The sequence below is a fragment of the Sarcophilus harrisii genome, chromosome 2 (genome assembly GCF_902635505.1).
Source record: "Sarcophilus harrisii chromosome 2, mSarHar1.11, whole genome shotgun sequence".
Lineage (NCBI taxonomy): Eukaryota > Metazoa > Chordata > Mammalia > Dasyuromorphia > Dasyuridae > Sarcophilus > Sarcophilus harrisii.
Genome location: NC_045427.1, coordinates 374,035,629 through 374,057,043, shown reverse-complemented (window position 1 = coordinate 374,057,043; position 21,415 = coordinate 374,035,629). Strand labels below are relative to the sequence as shown.

Below are 21,415 nucleotides of genomic sequence, written 5' to 3'. Positions count from 1 at the left end.
ACTTTGTGACATCTGTGTTATCACAACCTAACCTCTTTGCAGATATATCAAGAATTCTAGTTCAATGGCCTTGAGTAGATAGTTAAACGGGTAAGCATTCTAACTAGTTGTGTTCAAGAATCATCATATTGGTTACCAGGTAGCCTGACTTTGAAATTCATGAGGCCAGTTCAATCTATAGGGAGAGGGAGATGAAGACTTTCCAAATATTGTCATTTTTTAAACAGGTGGAACAAATCCATTGATGCTCAGAGAAATGTTCTCGGGCTTTGGGACTTTTACTCACAATTTCAAGGCCTGGAACTGTTAGTAATGGAAGGATCACAGAAAGCAAAGGACATCAAGCTGAATCTTAATGGAGAAATAGGGGAGGTGTCTCCATCTGTCACTCCAAATGAAGTAAGTGATTTCAGCATTTTTTTCAGTATTAGAGTCATTGGTCTATAAAATTATAGATACTTCAGACATAGTGGATGGGTTATTATTTTCACCTGAAAGAAATATATCCAGTCTTCCACCCACCATCTATCTTTGCTGCATTTTTTTTCTTTAAATGTATTACATACATATACTTCCCTCATTTTTATTTACCAATATGGCCCTCCTCTCCTCTGAATCTAAGAGAATAAAAATTCCACATCACAAAGAATGAAGAAGGGTAAAGGGGGAAAAATAGTTCAGTAAAAATAAGTAATATCAACAGAGTCCAAAAGCATATTTGAGTTTGTCCCCATCTCTTTGAAGAATGAAAGGAGTTATGTTGTCACATCTCTCTTTCAGGGCTAAGCTTGGTCATTATAATTACACAAAATTTTGCTTTTATTTTTTCTATTATGTGCATTGTTGTAGTCATTTTATATATTTCTCTGTTATGCTTGATAAATTTTGCAAGACTTTATACATGGCCTCCCTGGCTTTCTCTAGTCTTCATATTTGTATTTCTTATGGGAAAATATTATTTTATTATTACTGTGCCACAATTTTTTATATATTTACCAATCAATTGATATCTAATTTGTTTCTACTTCTTTGCTACTATAAAAGAGGTGCTATAAATATTGTGTTCTATGTAGGACATTCTTTTTTATATTTTATCTCTTTGGGATATTATTATTTATTGCAAGTGATTGATTGATGGGTACAGGACAGTGAAGAAATATATTCAGAAATATAAGTAATAAAAACAAAAAAAATTTAAAATGAAAGCCATGCAGGATTTTTTTTGGAAGAGAGAATTGAGCTGAGTGAAATGAGCAGGACCAGGAGATCATTATATACTTCAACAACAATACTATATGATGACCAGTTCTGATGGACCCCTGGCCATCCTCAGCAAGGAGATCAACCAAATTATCTCCAATGGAGCAGTAATGAACTGAACCAGCTATGCCCAGAGAAAGAACTCTGGGCGATGACTAAAAACCATTACATTGAACTCTCAATCCCTATATTTATGCCCACATGCATTTTTGATTTCCTTCACAAGCTAATTGTACAATATTTCAGAGTCTGATTCTTTTTGTACAGCAAAATAACTGTTTAGTCATGTATACTTGGTGTGTATCTAATTTATATTTTAATATATTAAACATCTACTGGTTATCCTGCCATCTGGGGGAGAGGGTGGGGGGTAAGAGGTGAAAAATTGGAACAAGAGGTTTGGCAATTGTTAATGCTGTAAAGTTACCCATGCATATAACCTGTAAATAAAAGGCTATTAAATAAAAAAAATAAAAAAAAGAGAGAGAGAGAATTGAAATACCAGGCAGAAATGATGTTATACTAAGAGTGTGTCTCCTAGTCAGATATCTCTTGATTTACTTCAGTACTTAGTGGATCTATAATTTTATTGATGTAGTAGTCAATCCAAAGGCATAAATGCTTTCTACTCCTATTTGTTTAATCTAGTAAAGAGACCTTAGATGACTTATCCATCATAGTACAGACTTTTTTTTTTCATTTTTTGACATTATGTGAAAACCAATACAATATGAAGACAGTGCATATATTATCCCTAACTCTTCTGTTTGAATAATTTCAGTTATTTCTTCCATAATATTTCATAAATATAATTTATCATTCAAAATATGATTTAGCTTATTTATGTTGTATTTATTCATTAGATTTTTTGTAACCTGAAATTTTAACTACTTCATGATTTGCAGTTATATATGGCATCACTGAAAGATTATTGAAGTTAAAAAGATGAAATTTTATTCAGAGATGATAGTTCATTCAGCATAGTTTCCCACATGCACTTTAGTCATTTATCTATAAAATATGATCATGTACATAAATCACTTTTGCAAACTTTGAAACACTATGTCAGTAGAAGGTAACATTACTATTATTATTACTCCAGAGATTCATAGTGTTCGACTAGCTCACAGGTTGTTCATCCAATTTATCAAAGTGAATATTACTATCTGTACAGTAGACATTTTCATCCTCTATATTTTTCCTATGTGGATAATTTGGTCAATTTTTGAATAATTTGAATGAATATATAATTGTGTATTTTATTTGGGGGATGACTATATGCTAGAATTTGACTTAAATACAATGGCATGTGAAAATAATAGCTCCTGAATTATCTCAATATTAATAGGAAATATCTTTTCCAATTGGACTCTAGACATTGTCTCTGACAGTAACCAATGCCTCTGCTGTGCTTATGCCTTGCTTTTTCATGAAGAAAAGATCATTAAACAAAGTTATAGCTCTTGTTTCTTCTCTCTAGGAACTTTGCATGATCTTAACATATGCATAGGTATTACCTTATTGAAGCAGAACCTTTAAGTATACATTTTATTTTATCCAAACAAGTAATTTTTATGCCAATCAATGCAAAATAAATATTATAATCACTTTTTAGGAAATTGTATGACTTTAAAAATGTGGTTTATTGTGGAAATATCATTTGAAAAAGCCTACTTAATAACCCTTAAAGGCAAAAGAATTTAGATCAAATACAGTGATGAATGTTGGTTCCTGACAACTTGTTATAACCCAGTTTTTTTATTCATGTTAAGAAATAGGTAGTGAATAGAAAGTGATTATTATGAATGCTTATTGTGGCCAAATAAAACATTATCAATAAAACATAATAATTAAATTATATATATTTAACATAAAATATATATCATACAACATATTATATATATTTATGGGGACTGGGCCTGAGATTTCATTGATTTAGGGAAATTCCAACAGAAGGAACTTTTTCTAACATTGCAGGCTGGCACTTTCTTTCTTAGAGTTGCCTAAAACACAGAGGCTAAATGATTGTCCAAGGGTCATACAGCCAGCATGTGTCTTGGACTGGTTATCCACTTTGTCATGATGCTTCCCAGTGTGTATGTACACTTTTATACACACATATAAGGATTTATATACACATTTAGGGATTTGTTTATATATCCATATTTTTGTATATGTATATTTGTTGAGGGCCAGCTCTGAAGAATCAGAGGATTCAGGCAAGCCCAGGTTTTCCCTGTAGCATGTCCACCATCCAAACTCAGAATGTTGGCTCACAACTTTTCTGTTCTGTCCTTTGAGAATAATACAACCCTGGAGATAACAAGGAAGTGAGGAAACATTCAGGGTGACTCCTTAGAATGATCAGGGTGAGTCTTTAGATAATGTCTCATGAAAAAAAATGTATGTTAATGCTTTAATAAAAATATATAAATTCTTGCCCTCAGATTAATACAATAATTAAAACAGAAGGTTGGTCTCCACATTTCCCACCTGATCCATGTTTCATTTCAGCTCATCCTCCAGCCCTTCCTCCCTCTCCAAGGTCTAAAATCTCACTGTGTGACTGACTATTATGGCTGGATTGGCAGCAACATGTATTTACATGTATATGTATAGGTATAGACATCGGAGTAGTAGTAGAGACTGATAGCCTTTAGAAGAATTATTCTAGATGATCATAAAATAAATGATGTTTTCTAGTAGTTCAGAATCATCATATATATACATGCATATAGGATATATGTATGCATTTATATGTATATGTTTATATGTCTAGGAGGTCAGTAGAGTCTGAAATCTTTTAGACTAACTGTTCTCAATAGTAATAAGTGATTTTCCCCCCTCGAGTTGTTTGGTATGTAATCCTCTTCTGGATAAATTGAAACAGATCTCTGTGGTTACTTCTAGTCCAGATGCTCTCTGCCAGTTTTTATTTTCTTTAATTTCATTTCCACTTTTTCGTATAGGGATGTCCAAATGTAGTAGTTCCATTATCAGTGATATAGAAAATAATTTGTTACAAACAAATCTCTTTCATTCTTTAAATGATCATTGTACTTCTTCCAATTTCAATTTTAAAATCTCTCTGGATCCTGTTTAATGGGTCTATACCAAGTTTTACACGAACTAATTTATCTTCCACAATTTCTCTGTTTTATTGGCTGACATTAATCAAACTTTCCCACTATCCTTCTAGTTTCATCAAACCTCTGTTTAGCAAAAAGATGTTTTTTTTTTCTTTTCTTTTGCTGCATGATGCAAATTGTCCATCAGATATACTGACTGTAGCAATAGCTGCATTATTTTGGCTATCCACTTGTAGTGATTGCTTTTACATTGGTCAAACCCCTATTAGATAGTATGATAGTCTATGCTAAGGTCAATGTCTTCTTATTTCTTTTTTTCCTTTATAAGTAGCTTATTTTCAAAAGTATTTTTGCTATTCTTAACTTGACGAATACCAGCAAACCCCAGAAAATGAATGAACTTTCCCTGCATAAAGAACAGAAAAAAGATTCATAGGAAACCAAGACTCTCTCACAATTTACTTATATTTTTAGCTTGAACTTCTAAGACTTATAATTCTTCCTCTTGCAAATCTAAGATGCTTTCAACATTAACTTTCCAACTTTGAAGGTATATTTTAAAATCTGAGTCATTCTGTGCTTGATAAGATGGAGAGACAATAGCTCTCTTACTATGATTCTTCTGTTTCCTATTTGCTATATATTCCTGAGAGAGAGAAGAAACAGACAAATGATTTCTTCTGACCATTTCAAACACTAGAAATCTGGGAGAACTTAACATGATATTTTCAGTCAAATATATTCAGTCCCCTCTAAGATTATATTCTGTTTTATTCACTAAGCATCACGCTCCCCCTTCCCCACACACCCTTGAACTTCCATACATACAGGTCTCCTCTCTTTGAATGTAATATCCTTTAAGGAAGGAACTATTTTTACTTTTGTTTTGCATGCACACTATTTAATCTCATTCTTGGCATACGGGAAATATTTAATAAGCACTTTTAGATTTATTTGACTTATTTTCTTGGGAACTATTATGCCTTTTTTATGCTATTTTAGTGAAGAAAGTTGATTTTGATCTTGGTTCATTCCTTTTCCTCATTGGTAAACTGGAAAGCCCACAGCGTATAGCCATAAGTTTGCTCATTTCTGAAAACATTTCACATATGACAATTTGTTTCACATATTAGAAATTGTGATATTCTTAACAAATAGTAGGCTTAAAATCATCAGTCTTAATCTTTAAGACTCTTTATTATTTATTATCCATTAAAGTTTTATTTTACTCTACCATCATAGCATAGACAGATGATCCTGAGCTTCTCAAATGCTCTGAAAATTCATCCAGATTTTACCAAATTGGAAAGATTGGTGATGGACCATATGTCTGAGACCCAGTTTGAGAGTCTTAGCATCATACTGACTTCAGGATGATTTTTGGCCACACCACATTCCCAAAGATCACCTACTAAGTTACCAAGACTTATAAAATCATATGTGTAAAGAGAGCTAGATAGTTTTGGAATCAGGAAGACCTGGCTTCAAATCAAAGGCCTCAGACACTCACTAACTGAATGACTATGGGCAAATTATTCAACCTATGTTTGCCTTAATCCACTGAAGAAGGAAATGGCCTCATGTAGATATTCATGGAGAATATTGATGTGGTATGGTCCATAGGGTCTTGAAGAGTTGGACATGTCTGAATGATTGAATAACAACACAACCATGTGTGTATGTGAAAGTGCACCACCATGTTTGATCAGAAATCCTTAAAGCATTGAAGTTGCATTTCTAAATGGTGCATCAAAATTATTGAATTAATGATAGCTTTTAGACACAAGATAAATAATTTTTCCTATGTTGTATGATTTATCTTGATATTTAAATTACAACAATAAAGTCATAAATATTTAAAATAATGCCACCCATTTTACAGCTCATTTAAATTGTCTGTTGAAAACTTTCTCAAAAAATTTCCATCTTGGAGTTCTGAAATGATCTAACCATTCAAAAGAGAAATTTGAAATATAACCAAAGGGCTATACCCTTTAATTTAGCAGTGTCACTGTTGAGTCTGTATCCCAACGAAATCATAAAAGAGGGAAAAGAACCCACATGTACAAAAATGTTTGTAGTGGCAAGAAATTGGAAATTTAGTGGATGTCCATCAATTGGGAAATAGTTAAATAAGTTATGATATATGAATATAATGGAATATTATTGTTTTGTAATAAATGATAAGCAAGCTGATTTCAGAAAAACTTACATGAACTGATGCTGAATGAAGTATGCAGAACTAGGAGAAAAGTGTACACAATAACAGCAAAGTTATGTGATGATCAACTATGACAGAATTAACTCTTTTAATGTATAATGATCCAAGACAATTCTAATGGACTTGGATGGAAAATGCCATCCACATCCAGAAAGAGAACTATGAAGACTGAATATGGATGGAAGCATAATATTTTCATTTTTTCTTTGTTTTCTTTCTCTTATTTTTCCCCTTTGGGTCTGATTTTTCCTTCACAACATGACAAATATGAAAATATGTTTAAAAGTGCACACATTTAACTTTTATCACATTAATTGTTGTCTTGGGGAAGGTGAAGGTGAGGGAGGAAGGGAGAAAAATGTGGAACACAAAAAATTTACAAAAACAAAAACTATCTTTACATGAATTTGGAAAATTAAATACTATTGAAAATTTAAAATTTTTCTACCTTTATTTTTTCAAATGACCTTGATTTCTAGATACCAAATGGCAATGGGATGGAATGAATAACAAGTTCTCCAAAGCAATAAGACATAGTGAACAATTACTATGACACAGCTCTTAGAGTTGATAACTACAAACTTTATCCTGAGCAAGTAATTTAAAATCTCTATTTGCCTCAGTTTCTTAATCTGTAAAATGGGAACAATAATAACATCTGTCTCCCAGAATTGTTGTGAAAATCAAATACAATAATATTTGTAAAGAACTCAGCACAGTGCCTGATACATTATAAGAACTATGTAAAAAATTATTTATATAATAACAATAATTGTTTTTATCATAATTCTTATTTTCAATATATGAAATTCATATGTGAATCTCTTTTAAGAAAAAGGTCCCTCTCCCGGACATAGGAAACTTATTCCTATTGAAGAGGGAAGAAAATATGATGTCTTTTACTAAACTTGCCTCACTTAGTAACCTTTTCTTTTGAACAGCAACATAGATGCGGAGGAATAAGAGAAGTAGAAAAAAGAAGAAAACATTGAACGAAAAGAGAGACAATAATGCTTAATTGTTTAAGCTAAATCAGGATGAAGTAGTTTCAGATAGTACAATAAAAGCAAAAATATTTTATGTTCAAGTCACTGAATCATGATTCATTTCCTTCAGTTTCTCCTATGAATACTTAGGTCAGAATGGATCAAAAGTCTCATGGCTATCATATCCCTTGCAACTTGAGACCAGTATGGTGATGAGTGAATAGAGGAAATCAGTCTTTTTGGCAGACATCTTATCAAACTTGCCTATATAGGAAGTCAACAGTTTCAGAAAATCCTTTCCCTTTCATTGTGGCTTATTCTTCACCTTAAACAAAAAAGTACTAAATTGTAGATCAGAAAACTTACCTTTGCCAAAAATATTTAAGTATTCTTTTTCATAATTTTGTGACAAAAAAGAAAAAGGCTTTCTATTATCCCCATCTGTTATATTAAAATTGTTAACTATACTCCCAATGATTCAATTTGATGATGAAAATCAGACTGAGTGTCTGTCCTCCAAGTCTGGAGTCAATGGACCATAGTACCCTTTTGATAACTAGTATATTCAATATCTCAAGATTTGCTGGTTTTGAGAGAACGCCGCTTGCAGAATATGTTGGGATTGGAGATCTTAAACTTATTTCTGCCATTTGCTAGGAATATAACTATACAAGATTAGAATTTTATGTTGTAAGCCTGGTTTTCTACTTTTAAAATTGCAGAAATGTTACACACTACTAACCTACCTCACTGAATTATATGGAAAGTGCTTTATAAACCTTAAAATGCTATATAGATGTGAATTGTTAGATTTTTTTTTAGTGGGGCTGATGGCATATTGTGTATCTCAGAGATTCATCAAATACTATTACAAATATAAAACAGATATAAACCTATGGTTGCAACTAGGGTTATCATGGTGGTCCTTCAGTAGATGATTGTTGATAATGATCATTGTCATCCCAGAAACAAATTTTGCTAAATCTTGTCTTCATATTTTACCTTTAATTATTTTTCCTTTTTTATACTTAATTTGTGTTATAAAGAAGTAAAGGCTTGTGACTATTTAAAAATACCTTCACTCTACACTAAATTTCTAAAGCAGAAATGACAAGTTAGATATAACGAAAACTTTTGTCACGGCTTCTTTACATATATTTCACTCTTAAATTAAAACAGAGTTTTATGGAACATATCTTCTTGCAAGGTAATACTTTCATACTAGTGGAGAAACATGCTAAAATATTAAAATTCTAGAATCGTTGGTACAGAAAACTTCGTGCGAATAAGTCTGGAGAAATGCTTGTACTCCACCTATGCCCAGGAAGTGGTAGGTCTGAACACCCTCTAGTTTTGTATTTGTTGATTCCAGATCCATATGCCACTTTTGAAATCTGAGTGCCAACCAATAACAGGATAATGAAGAAAAAGAATAGGCAAGATACTGCAGCTACTGCAGTGATCAGGTAGAATGTGAGATTGGAATCGTTTAGAAATTCAGGGGTCGCTAGACTGCTGAGATCTGAAAGATCTCAGGGATGCTGTCACCTACGAGAATTGTAACATTGATAGTGGCAGAGAAAGAAGGCTCTCCATTGTCTGTGACAGCTATTACCAGAATTTGCTTGAAGGAGTCTTTATCCAGGAAAGGCCGGGTAATCGTTATCTCACCGGTGTGCAATCCTACCGAAAAGATCCGGGCTCTGTGGACTTCAGTAGACGGTAAGACAATCAAGCATTCTGACCAGAGTCTCCATCCACTGCCACAACCTTGTCACTAAGTAGCCTGGCTCTGCAGAATGAGGAGCCAGCTCTACTCCGTTAGAGCCATCTGTGGGAAGGGCAGGGTGCAGGAATTCTGGGGCATTGCCATTCTGATCCAGGATAAACAGGGAAACATTGCTTCTGATAGGAGCGTCCCCGGAATCTGTAGCTGTCACTGTCAGTGGCAGTTCCTTAAATATTTCATAGTCGAAGGAGCGCAAAACATAGAGGACACCTATCTCAGAGATAATGGAAATATAGGAACAAAGTAGGGAATCCTGGAAAGTCTTATTGGTGGTTGAATAAGTGATTTCGGGCGTTACCTTCGCTGTCTGCATCACTCGCCTTAGTAGAAGATTTTGTAGCTCCAGGTGAATTGTTTTCCATCAGATAAGCTAAATAGTGACTTTGATGGAATACTGGGGGGGGGGGGGGTATCATTTTTATCAGAAACCTGCAGTTATATCACTTGGCTTGAAGTTTGAGTTGGATCTCTCTTGTCTTCAGCAGTGATAGTGATATTGTAGCTGGAAATTCGTTCCCTGTCCAGGATTTCGCTGGATATCAATTTGTAATAGTTATCAAATGAACCTGAAATTTCGAAAGGAACTTGTCTGGAAATCGAGCACCGAATCTGCCCATTTTCTCCAGAATCTCTATCATGCTTATTTAAAAAGGGCAATTATAGTCTCAGGTGGAGAGAGTCTTCTGGGACTGAAGAGGGAAGTGATGGTGATTTCCGGGGAGTTGTCATTAATATCTTTCACTCGAAGTAGAACAGGGGTCAGTGCAGAAAGTCCTCTTCCATCTATGGCCTGCACTTCTAACTCATGTAACTGATTCGCCTCAAAATCCTGGCTTCCCACTATTCTGAGCTCTCCACTGGTGGACCCAATTTGAAAGAGCTGGGAAAAGACCTTAGAGAGCTTTATTAGGGAATAAGTTATCTCGGCGTTGGAACCTTCGTCACAGTTCGAGGCCTGCACCTTGACTACCTCTGTGCCCACTTGCATATCCTCAGGTACGCTCACCTCATAGAGAGAGCGCTGAAACAGGGGCTCATTGTCATTCCAATATAAACATCCGGATTCGAATCCAGGTTTCTCCGCTTCTCACTGGATACCCGCCATCAGAGGCTATAAGGAGGAGCTGGTGCTCAGCTTGATTCTTCCAGTCCAAAGCTTTTTCCAATATCAGCTCAGCATATTTGGTACCACCAGCTTTAATCTGCACATTGAGACTGAAATGTGTGATGCGACCAAGTATATAATTCTGGAGATAATTTTTGCCTAAGTCTGGGTCTTGCACATCTTGGAGATGAAAGCGGGCCCCTGACTTAGTTATTTCTCGGATCTCTATTAAAATTTCCTCCAAAGGGAAGGTAGGAAAATTGTCATTTATATCTAGGATTTTCACTTCTGCATGTACCAACTTTACTGGCTTCTCCATGAGAATCTGAAGAGACATCAGACGCCGAGGGATTTGTCCACATATGCTCTATTTTCTCACTGACATATAAGTGACCGTACTCTAAACTAAGAGTGAAATGCTGCTTCTTACCTCCCAAGACAAAGCGAGCTCCTCGCTCCGACAGTTCCCGTGGCTCCAACCCCATAGCCTTTGAGATGTCTCCACAAAAGAGCCCTTCTCCAACTCTTCTGGAGCCGAGTAGCGGATCTGCCTAGATCCGGCCTCCCATAGCGTTCCCAAGAGAAAGCAAAGCAAGACTCTCTGCCTGCAGTCTCCGAGTCTAGGTAGAACTCCCATAGTTATCTTCTGGAAGAGCCACCTCCAGTTTTCGTCGAAAATAAGCCTCTATTTTTTTGCTTTTGTTTTCATTACTATGCCCCTACGACTGATTTCTGGGAGTAGAATCTAAATCCACCCCAGTCACCGAAATTGTTCCTTCACTTTCAATTTGTAGTGTTTAATGTCAATCCTGTTCTATCCGCATACTCCAGGAGAATATCTCTTGGTGAATGAATTTTCAGTCCTTTGTAGAATAGCGGTACCCAGAGTTTTTTTGCTGATAATGGCTAGGTATTAAACAAATTGCAGTGCTGAATAGTATTTTCTGGTGATGATTCTTAATCCTTTCTCTCGTTCATTCAAAATGAATACAAAGGCATTTATTAAATGTTCAGTGTTGAGAGGTGTGTATGGGCGGGGCAAAACTTTGATAACAAAAATCTCTGCTTCTTGGAGTTCAGATTGGTAGAGAGATAAGGCACAAATGGCATAAATATAATGCACAACATCACCAATTAAGGGTTTTAAAGAGGTGTATTATATGAACAAAGTATTATAGGGTGGCGGGGGAGATTGATGTTTTAATATTGTATTTCAGGGTTTGTTTTTTCTATTTTCTCCTGTTTTGTTTTTATTTTGTTTTGTTTTGATACAGCAGGGCAACAAAGTGGATAAAGTAGCTAGAATACTGTGCTTGGGAGACTGGATAGTCTGGGCTAAAATTCTACCTCTGACAGTAGCTATGCGACCCAGAACAAGTCACTTAATCTTTACGAATCCCTACAATTATTCAAGTAACTCTCTCTCTCTCTTTTTCTCTCTCTCTCTCTCTCTCTTCCTCTTACACACACACACACATACACACACACACACATACACACACACACACACATACACACACACACACACACACACATCCTTGTTTCTTTCTCTCTCTTTCAATAGACAGGTTCCAATTTCAATTGGTATTGAACCTTCCCATACCAGGGCTAATGAAATCAAACAACCTTCCTATATGTTGTTCTTATCCTCTTTTATAAACTGTGACTTCCATTGTCAAAATGAAACTCTAGTTATTATTTGACCAGAAATCCTTCATTTTTTAGGAAATTCAACCTATATTGATTTAGACCTTAATCGACAAGAAATTGGAATTCAGTAGCATTTTGATACTTTAAAAATGTTTATGTGTATTTTAAAAATATTCACTTAGGTGGAGTAAAAGCAAATAAATCTATTTTTTTAATATGAGAACATGTTCTTCAAGAGTCATATTTATACTTCAATCCTTATATGTGTTCATAGTTTGCTTCATTGAAAGTAATTCCATTACTGTCTTCTATCACTGCTTATTCTTATTCCTACACAGTTTTTCATCTTATGTTATTCTTAGCCATATTTTCTCACTGAATCTTCCATAGAAGATTCTTCCAATGTGTTGGAGATCATGTGCTCTTTTGATCTGAATATAACTTCTAAACTGCCCTCTTGTATCATAATAAAATATTGTCTTTGTTATCAGGTTTGTCCCTGCTTGAATGAGCCTATGCTGCTTCCATCCTCCTTTTAGTATTATTTTTATGACTATAAGACAAAAATTCTGCTTCTGTATATTTTAATTTTCCTTTCTTTTTCTGGCCCTTATTTGAAGGGAATCTGTTTCTCTATTGAATTTAATATCAAGTTTGGAAAAAACCTCAAAAAAATCAAGATGCAGAAGACAACATCTAGGGTGCCTTTCAATGAGAGACCAAGGCCATTGTAGTAAGATACAGATAGGAAATAGAAAGAAAAGGTGAGTCAGACATATTAGTGATGGAGATGGACAAAATCTCTGCATTGTTTCTATGGAAACATAGAGACATCATGGTAAAGTGGATAGAGAACTGGACTCAAATCTAAGAATACCTGAGTTAATGTCCAACCTTTGTAATATACATATCACATCTCTAAGATTTGAAGTCGCAGAGAACGTATTTAACTAACCTGCATTTGTAGGAGTTTCCATACTTAGGCGTTCTCTACACTAATGAAATCATGAGTCCTTATTTTTGTCTTAAAACACACACACACACACACACACACACACACACACAAAACTAAGAAGAACCTAGAATCCCAACAGGAAAAAATACCATCCCCTCAGGGACCAGAAAGAGGACTAATTAGGTAGTGTGATGCAATTTAAGAATTTTTCATATTCGGTAGTGTATTGTGTAATCACAAAAGTATAGAGTAAGCAGAAATATGAACTAGGATCCAAAGACCACGGCCCTTAGCTTAAGATTGGTGGCTATAACTAAATCAAATGTCTCGTCTTGAAAGAAGGGTGGATTACTACCTGCAATCTTCAAATAATCTGATTTATCAGTGTTAAACTGTAATGATGTATATATGAAATAATCTCAACAACAGCTCATTCCTCCAAGATTTATTTTAAACCATAATTGTTGTTATTAATTGGATCTGGGGCTTTTTTTTTTGGGGGGGGGGATAGCTATCATAAGAAATTAATGAGAGATTAGAAGCTAAAATCAAGGACTTTTATGGGGAAAATTTTTTGTGGAAAGTATGAATAGAATGATCTGACTGTCCTTCCAACAAGATAATACTGAAACTGCCTGGGTTCACTCTACTTTTTTGTTAAGATTTATAACATACAAAGTAGTCAAATACCATCAGAACATTTAAGTAAGTTGGACACTATCACAAGCTTTGGTAATCACTCTGCTCCTTCCTAACATTAGTAAAACAGGACAAGAACTTCAGATAACCAAAGAGAAAAGATAAACATTTTACAGGTCAATTGGGGTGAATTAAATCAGGTTAGATCCTGCATCATTAAAAAAACTATATAATGAATGTATATCCCTTATTCTCACAAAGAATAGGTACAGAAACTTAGCATTATCCGTGCACATATTAAGTGCTTAATAAGTGTTTATGATTGCTTGATTGAGAAAAAGGAAAAACTAGAGATAGTAAGTGAGCTTCTTTTCAAGCTCACTCTGATCCTATTTGCAGTTTTTACTGAGAATGTTGTAAAAGTGTGATAACATACCACTGTTGTCTTGACACAGGTGAATTGAGAACTGATTAAAGCATTGTCTAGATTGCTCTAATCTTAGGAAGATATCACAGTGCCATTTATGTTCTACTATTCCATTTTGTTCTTTTGCATAAGAGGCTACCCATAAGATCGACTTGAAGGGCTTCAGCATACCAACATAACTGAACTTTAATTTTTAAAAAAGGTAAACAAGAAATGGCTTTTTTGTTATATCTTATTTTTTTATTTTCAATTCCTTAGATTAGATCTATAGTACTAAAACTAGAAAAATCAAAACAGGAAGTACTGCTGACAAGCACATTTTTCTCTGATTTTGTTTTGCATTCACTAATTTTTTCTATTTAAAAATTGTATACTCCTTCAATGTGATTTTAATATGTGATTTATAGGCAATGATATCTTCCTTCTTGTGGATCTGTTCTCTCCCACATTGTGAACAATTTCTGATAGGATCTATGATTTTCTAATTGTGGGGATTCTTTTTACTAAGAAAACAATCAATTTACCATGATAATTTATCAGACAATTATGGGGAGTTGGCTGAGACATATAGTGGTTGCCTAAGGTTCTTTATATAATGCCAGAGGTTATATTTGAACAAATAGTTTTCCTATCTTCAGAACCAACATTTTAACCACTATGTGAAATGGCCTTCATATTATATAACTAAAATTTATTCAAATATTAGGTCCAACTCAGACTTTAATGGTTCTCATTCTCATACAACAATGTTGTCTACTGAATTAGTCTAGTAAACTAGCAAGTTCCCTCTGTTTGGGCAGGTAGGTGATTATAGAATACATGGATTAAGATGTCTGTTGGAGTTCAGTGATCTGAATTAAAGAAATTCATCACTAAAACTAGTGACAATAGCATCTGATACTTATATTCTGTTTTAAAGAAAAGATATTTTATTATTCAAAAACACAGAGGTCATCATTTTAAGGACCTTTGGTAAGATTATAGTATTTTTCATAGGTTTAGATCTAGAACCAGACCTACATCTCATCTGTCCTAACCTCCTCACTTTACAAATGCAAAAATTGAGGCCCCAAGAAGTAAAGTAATGCCCAATGATACACAAATAGTAAATTTTTGAACTGAGATGTGAAAACAAGTTTCTCTATCAAATTTCATTACTTTTCTCATTAAATTTTGCTAGTTCTTTTTCTTCTAATTCCATTAAGACAAATATAGATAATGCCACCAAAAGACAACTACTTCAGAAAGTTAAGGATATTAAAATGGAAATGCTTGGTTGAACTAAGCAGAACGAGGAAAACAATTTTACATGACGACCAAAACAGAGTAAAGAAAACAACACTGAAATATGTTAGAATTTGCAACAATATAGTCTTCAGTTATCAGAAATTCAGAGAAATAGTAGTGAAGCATGCCTATTCCATCTTGGCAAAGAAATGTTGGACTACAGATATGGAAGGAGTAAGACATTTTCATTCAGTTCATTTGTCAGTTTCTTTTGATTCATTGGGTTATTTGCAACAAGGAACAGATCCATGGAGGCAAGATGAGGAGTCATTAAGAATTGATAAGGATTTTTTAAAAAGAAAACCAATAAGATGGGGCAGCTAGTTGGTGCAGTGGATAGAGCACCAGCCCTGAAGTCAGGAGGACCTGAGTTCAAATTTGGAAACAGACATTTACCACTTCCTAGCTGTGTGATCCTGGGCAAGTCACTTAATCCCAAGTGCCTCAGCAAAAAAGAAAAAAAAAAAAAGAAAGAAAGGGAAAAAACCCAATAAGACATTAAAAAAATAAAAAGAAATAAAACACACAAATAACAGGCAAAAAACTAAATACAACCAATTAGAATTATAAAGGTATACACACAGATATTAAGAAAGTTATATTCTGAGAAATGTTGGAAGTATTGATCACAGGGATGAACCAAAATTCACTTGGAAATGGAGTAATTATGGAATCTATAAAACTACATGACAAGGTTAAGAAACTACCAAAAGCAATAGCAGGAAAAAAGTAATGATGGAGGCCATAATAAAATGGAAAGAAAGGCCAGAAATTTAAATTAGGTCCAAAATGTAGTAAGCAGGACTTTAAACAATGGAGAAGGATCTGTGATCAAATGAAAAAGCAAAACTATTACTACTAGTGTGGAAGGGATGGACTCTTCTTGTGTCCAAGGCTGCAGATGCTGGATCTAATTTTAAGGTAAGACAAGTAGCTTTCATTTCCAATTTCTTTTTCTTACTCCAGCTCCTTTACACATTCAATGGGCTTCCTGGCTTGATCCAAGAAGATTGCTGAAAGGAATGGAGCAATGTAAAGATAGATTCAGCAATAAAGGTCTTAGAGTTTTTAGAAAGTAAAGCCCGTGATTTGAGAAAGATAATAAATAATGATTTATTTATTAGACATTAGTATTTATTAATTAATTATATTATATAACAATTAATATATTAAATGATAATTTATAATAATAAACAATAGTTCTATAGTAGCTTAGATATGGAATGAAAGGGGTAACAAGTGAGGAGGAAAATGAACTAAGATGTGTGTGGGAAGGGGAGTAAAGTCAATGCCCCTATCAAAGTTCAAGTCAATTAAAGGAAATTGACTTCTAATAGATACCTACTATGTACATAATAATAGCCTAGATACTGGTTAGTAGAAATGCCTACCAACTATTCTTTTAAAAATTTTTATAACAATAGCTTTTTATTTTTCAAAATACATAAAAAGATAATTTTCAGCATTCAAACTTGCAAAACCTTGTATTCTAAATTTTTCTCCTTCCCTTCCCACCTCTCCCTTCCCTAGATAGTATTTCAACATAGGTTAAACATGTACAATTCTTCTATACAAATTTCCACAATTATAATGCTGAACAAGAAAAATCAGATCAAAAAAGAAAAAAAAAAGAGAAGAAAAATAAGCAAGCAAATAGTAACCAAAAACAAAAAAGGTGAAAATACTATGTTGTCATCCACATTCAGTCCCACAATCCTCTTTCTGTATGCAGATGGTTTTCACCATCCCAAGTGTATTGAAATTGGCCTGAATCATCTCACTATTTAAAGAAGCCAAGTTCATCAGTTCATCATCACATAATCTTTGTTTTCTTAACAATTATTCTTAAAAAATATTTTGCTGGGGCAGCTAGGTAGTGCAGTAGATAGAGCATCAGCCCTGAAATTAGGAAGACCTGAGTTCAAATTTGGTCTCAGACACTTAACACGTTCTAGCTGTGTGACCCTGGATAAATCACTTAACCCCAATTACCTAAAAAAAAAAAAAAAAAAAAAAAAAATTTTGTTGCCTCTTCATTCCATAGCAAAAACAAGATAAAATCAGTTAACTTATTATATTTGGTTTGCCAGTACAGTTCTTCAGAATCACTCCCTAATTTCACCTCATGATTCTTTTTTTGTTTCTCTTATGAATTTATTGCATTATTTTACATGGCTCTATTCCTTATAACCTGAATGACTTGGGAAAAGTTATATTACTTCCCTAAGCTTCACTTTTCCTTACCTCTAAAATGAGAAAATTTGACTAAATTACCTAAAGCCTTTCCAAGCTTTGCAATTTTGATCTTATGATACTGTTTATATTATTGAATACAGTCATCTGTGTGTATTTTATCCATGCCTGTTAAACTGTCAGTTATTTTAGGATAGAGACTTTATCATATTTATTCTTAAGGCTTTCTTCGTGGCAAGCCCAGTATAATGTATTGAATAGGTGCTCAAAGTGATTTGTTGATAAATAATAAAGTTCGATAATTTGTGGATTCCTCAAGACATACATCAGCAAATTAATTTTGCCACAGTAGCTATGTTCTTTCCTTCTGCCAAAAAAGAATTTGGTTTGCAAGGCAAGTGGAGAGGTAGATTAGATCTTGAGAATGGCAATTTCACTCTCAAATCCATACTTGAAGATGACTTTCAGTTGCACAGAGGATAGTTGTTCAAAGATAAACAGAGAGAGAGAGAGAGAGAGAGAGAGAGAGAGAGAGAGAGAGAGAGAGACAGCGTGAGCTAATTAGATCTCTTAGTAGCCTCGACATGATGCAACTGGGTTATCTTTATGGGATAGGAGGAGAATCAACTCACAAAAAATTTGCAGAAGAAAACAAGTAGAACATGATAATGATGTAGAATGAAAAGAGAAAAAGTTGAAAACTTTTAGTGTTGAAGAATTTTGAGGTTGGTAGAAATAGAAAAACTATCTTATGGATATCATTATTCTTCTTTGGAGGTTCTTCCAAACTTTTTCTCTATAAATTCAATATAACAGAACCAACGAAATATGTTGGAAATAAAATCTTTAATAAAACACAGCAACATTTAAAAATCATAACCATTCCCTCAAACATCTTTCAAATCTTCAGGATGACATAAAAGACAATTGTTCTAGACAGTTCAAAATAAGTATTGTAATATTACTGAAACATTCTTTTCAGCATTTCTTCCCCCCCCCCCCCTTTCTAAATGCAAAGTCTGTGATTCGTTCTGGGCATTCTGTGTAGTATACTAATGTTAAAGCATATAAACACCCATTGTTTATTTAAGGACTAGAGATGATTACATATTGTACTTCAAAAATTGCCTATTAAGTATACTAGTTTCTAAAAGAAAAATTACTCCTCTACAAAAGCTCTGCAAAAAGTAAAGCATGCTTTCAAAAAAGAGGACCCATAATCAATAGTAATTTAGCAAAGATATAAAGACTACATAAGAACAAGCTTATACTATATGGAAATCTTCATTCACCCCTCTCTCCGTCTGGTTCTGGAAAATACCATAAGCAAGATCAAAGTCTCAGTATTTTCTTTTCTTCTTTATCATTCTTGGGAAAAGCTTTAATTCCCCTGAGGGAACATTTCGCTATTCTCCAACTGAGATGGAAAGCTGGGGATTATAGGTTTGAGGAATTTAAATTCACTATTACTAGAGCCATCTGTTAAACACATGTCATATTTGTATGCCTGAAAGAGAGTCCCTGTGCCAGTAACATCCAATAAATTTCTTGGAATATTATTGGCATCATCGAAATGGCCAAAGCAATGGGATCGCTCCTTCAACTGTTTCTTCTTATACACTTTGATAACTATAAAGATTGAAATAGAAACTAGAAAGAGAAAAGAAATTAAAGCCAATGAAATAATCAAGTACACAGTTAATTTGTCATCATGTGTCTCTTCTTCAGTAGAATCTGGGACGTGCATATGAGCTTCTGAAAAGCCATCTACAAGAAGAAGGTCGAGTGTTGCAAGAGTAGAGAGTACTGGGATGCCATTGTCTCTTACAAGAATAATGAGTTTCTGCCTGATAGCATCTCTGTCGCTGATGGACCTCGAAGTTCGAACTTCTCCATTATGAGACCATACAATGAACAACCCAGGATCGGTTGCCTTAAGTAACTGGTAGGAAAGCCAGGAGTTCTGACCTGAGTCCTCATCCACAGCCACCACTTTAGTAACCAAGTAATCTTCTTCAGCCGACCTAGGGACCAGTTCACTATAAGAAGCAGAGTGGTTCTGAATAGGGTATAAAATAATTGGGGCATTGTCATTTTCATCCACGATGACTATATATACCGTGACATTAGTGCTCAAGGAAGGGGTCCCTGAATCCGACGCTTGCACGGTCACTTTGAAGTCTTTGATTTCTTCATAATCAAGAGTCTTCAGAATGTAGACTTGTCCATTTTCTGAATTGATAGAAATGAATGGGGAGGAAAAGGGAGAATTATTGTTCTCAGGCCAGATAGAATATGTCACTTTAGCATTCTGCCCCGAATCTGAATCAGTAGCGCTTAGCGCTCCAATCATCAGGAAAGGACTGTTATTCTCAGTTACATACATAGTATAGGACGATTGATTAAAACGAGGGAGATTATCATTGATGTCTAATATTTGCACAGTGACAGTTTCCCTAGTTGAGAGACTAGGAGATCCCGAGTCTACGGCAGTGATCATTATGCTATAATTGGAAACCCTTTCCCGATCCAAGGCTGCATCTGTCACTAATTCATAGTAATTGCTGAAAATCGGCTTCAGGATGAAAGGGATGTCATCTGGAATGGAACAAGAGGCTCTCCCGTGGTCCCCAGAGTCCTTGTCACGAACGCTAAAAAGGGCCACCACTGTTCCAGGTAAAGAGTCTTCAGGGAGTAGAGTGGAAAGAGATGTCACTGTCACTTCAGGGGGGTTGTCATTCACATCCTCCACCTCCACAAGGACTTTACAATGCGAGGATAATCCTCCTCCATCGGTGGCCCTAACACTTAGTTCATATTTTTCAGTCATTTCAAAGTCTAGAGGTTTAGAGACTCGAATTTCCCCCGTCAGAGAGTCTATCTGAAAAGCACGATGACCTTTACCTGCATTTTGACTGAACGAGTAAGTCACTTCTCCATTACGACCTTGGTCTGAATCAACTGCAGATACAGTAGTCACTTCTGAGCCTATTGGACTGTTTTCTGCCACAGTAGCTTGGTACAGAGACTGAGAGAACACTGGGGCATTGTCATTTGCATCCAAGACAATGACACGGACCTTGGCGGTCCCCGAGGTGGGGGGGATTCCACCATCCACAGCGGTGAGTATGAACTCGAGTTCTGGTTGCTCCTCGCGGTCCAGGGCCTTTACCAGGAGCAGCTCCGGGTACTTGCTGCCATCGCTCTGCTCCCTAGTGTGCAAAACGAAGGGCTCATTTGATGGAGTGAGCGTGTAGTTCTGAAGGGCATTTTCCCCTGCATCTAAATCCTGGGCACTCTCCAGGGGGAAGCGAGTGCCAACGGGAGTCGATTCAGGGATCTTTAAAATGAATTCATCCTCTGGGAACTGAGGCGAATGATCGTTGATATCAGAAATAGCTAACTCTGCCCGGAAGAACCTCAATGGATTTTGCAACAATAATTCAAAACGGATGATGCATTCGTCCATCTGGGCACATATTTCTTCCCGATCTATTCTGTCCTTTGTGAGCAGTTCCCCTGTTTTCGGGTCCAACAGGAAATGCTCCCCATTACCAGCCGCAACTAGCCGAGCCTGCCGAGAAGGCAACGCTTTCACATCCAGACCCAAGTCCTTTGCAAAATTAGCCACGCAGGAGCCGATCGCTGTTTCTTCAGGTATAGAATAGTGCATGGTTTCACACTCCACGCGGAACCTCCCAAAGATAAAAATACAAACAAAGAGAACTTGCCTGATTATTTCCCGCGGTGCTGGCGCCATGACTGTCTCTCCACATCAACTGGGCGGTTGTGGTGACCCCCAAGTCAGGAAAAG

The 21,415-nt window shown here is 35.2% G+C and overlaps 1 protein-coding gene and 1 pseudogene across 1 annotated transcript; both read right to left on the bottom strand.

Moving 5' to 3' along the window:
- Positions 1-7,414: 7,414 nt before the first annotated feature.
- Positions 7,415-10,955, bottom strand: LOC116421639 (annotated as a pseudogene).
- A 7,171-nt stretch (positions 10,956-18,126) lies between these two features.
- On the bottom strand, positions 18,127-21,390 carry LOC100922423 (protocadherin beta-16-like). Its single transcript, XM_003756666.2, has one exon. It carries the CDS (start codon positions 21,359-21,361, stop codon positions 18,983-18,985), a length of 2,379 nt encoding a protein of 792 aa, XP_003756714.1. The 5' UTR covers positions 21,362-21,390; the 3' UTR covers positions 18,127-18,982.
- Positions 21,391-21,415: the final 25 nt, after the last annotated feature.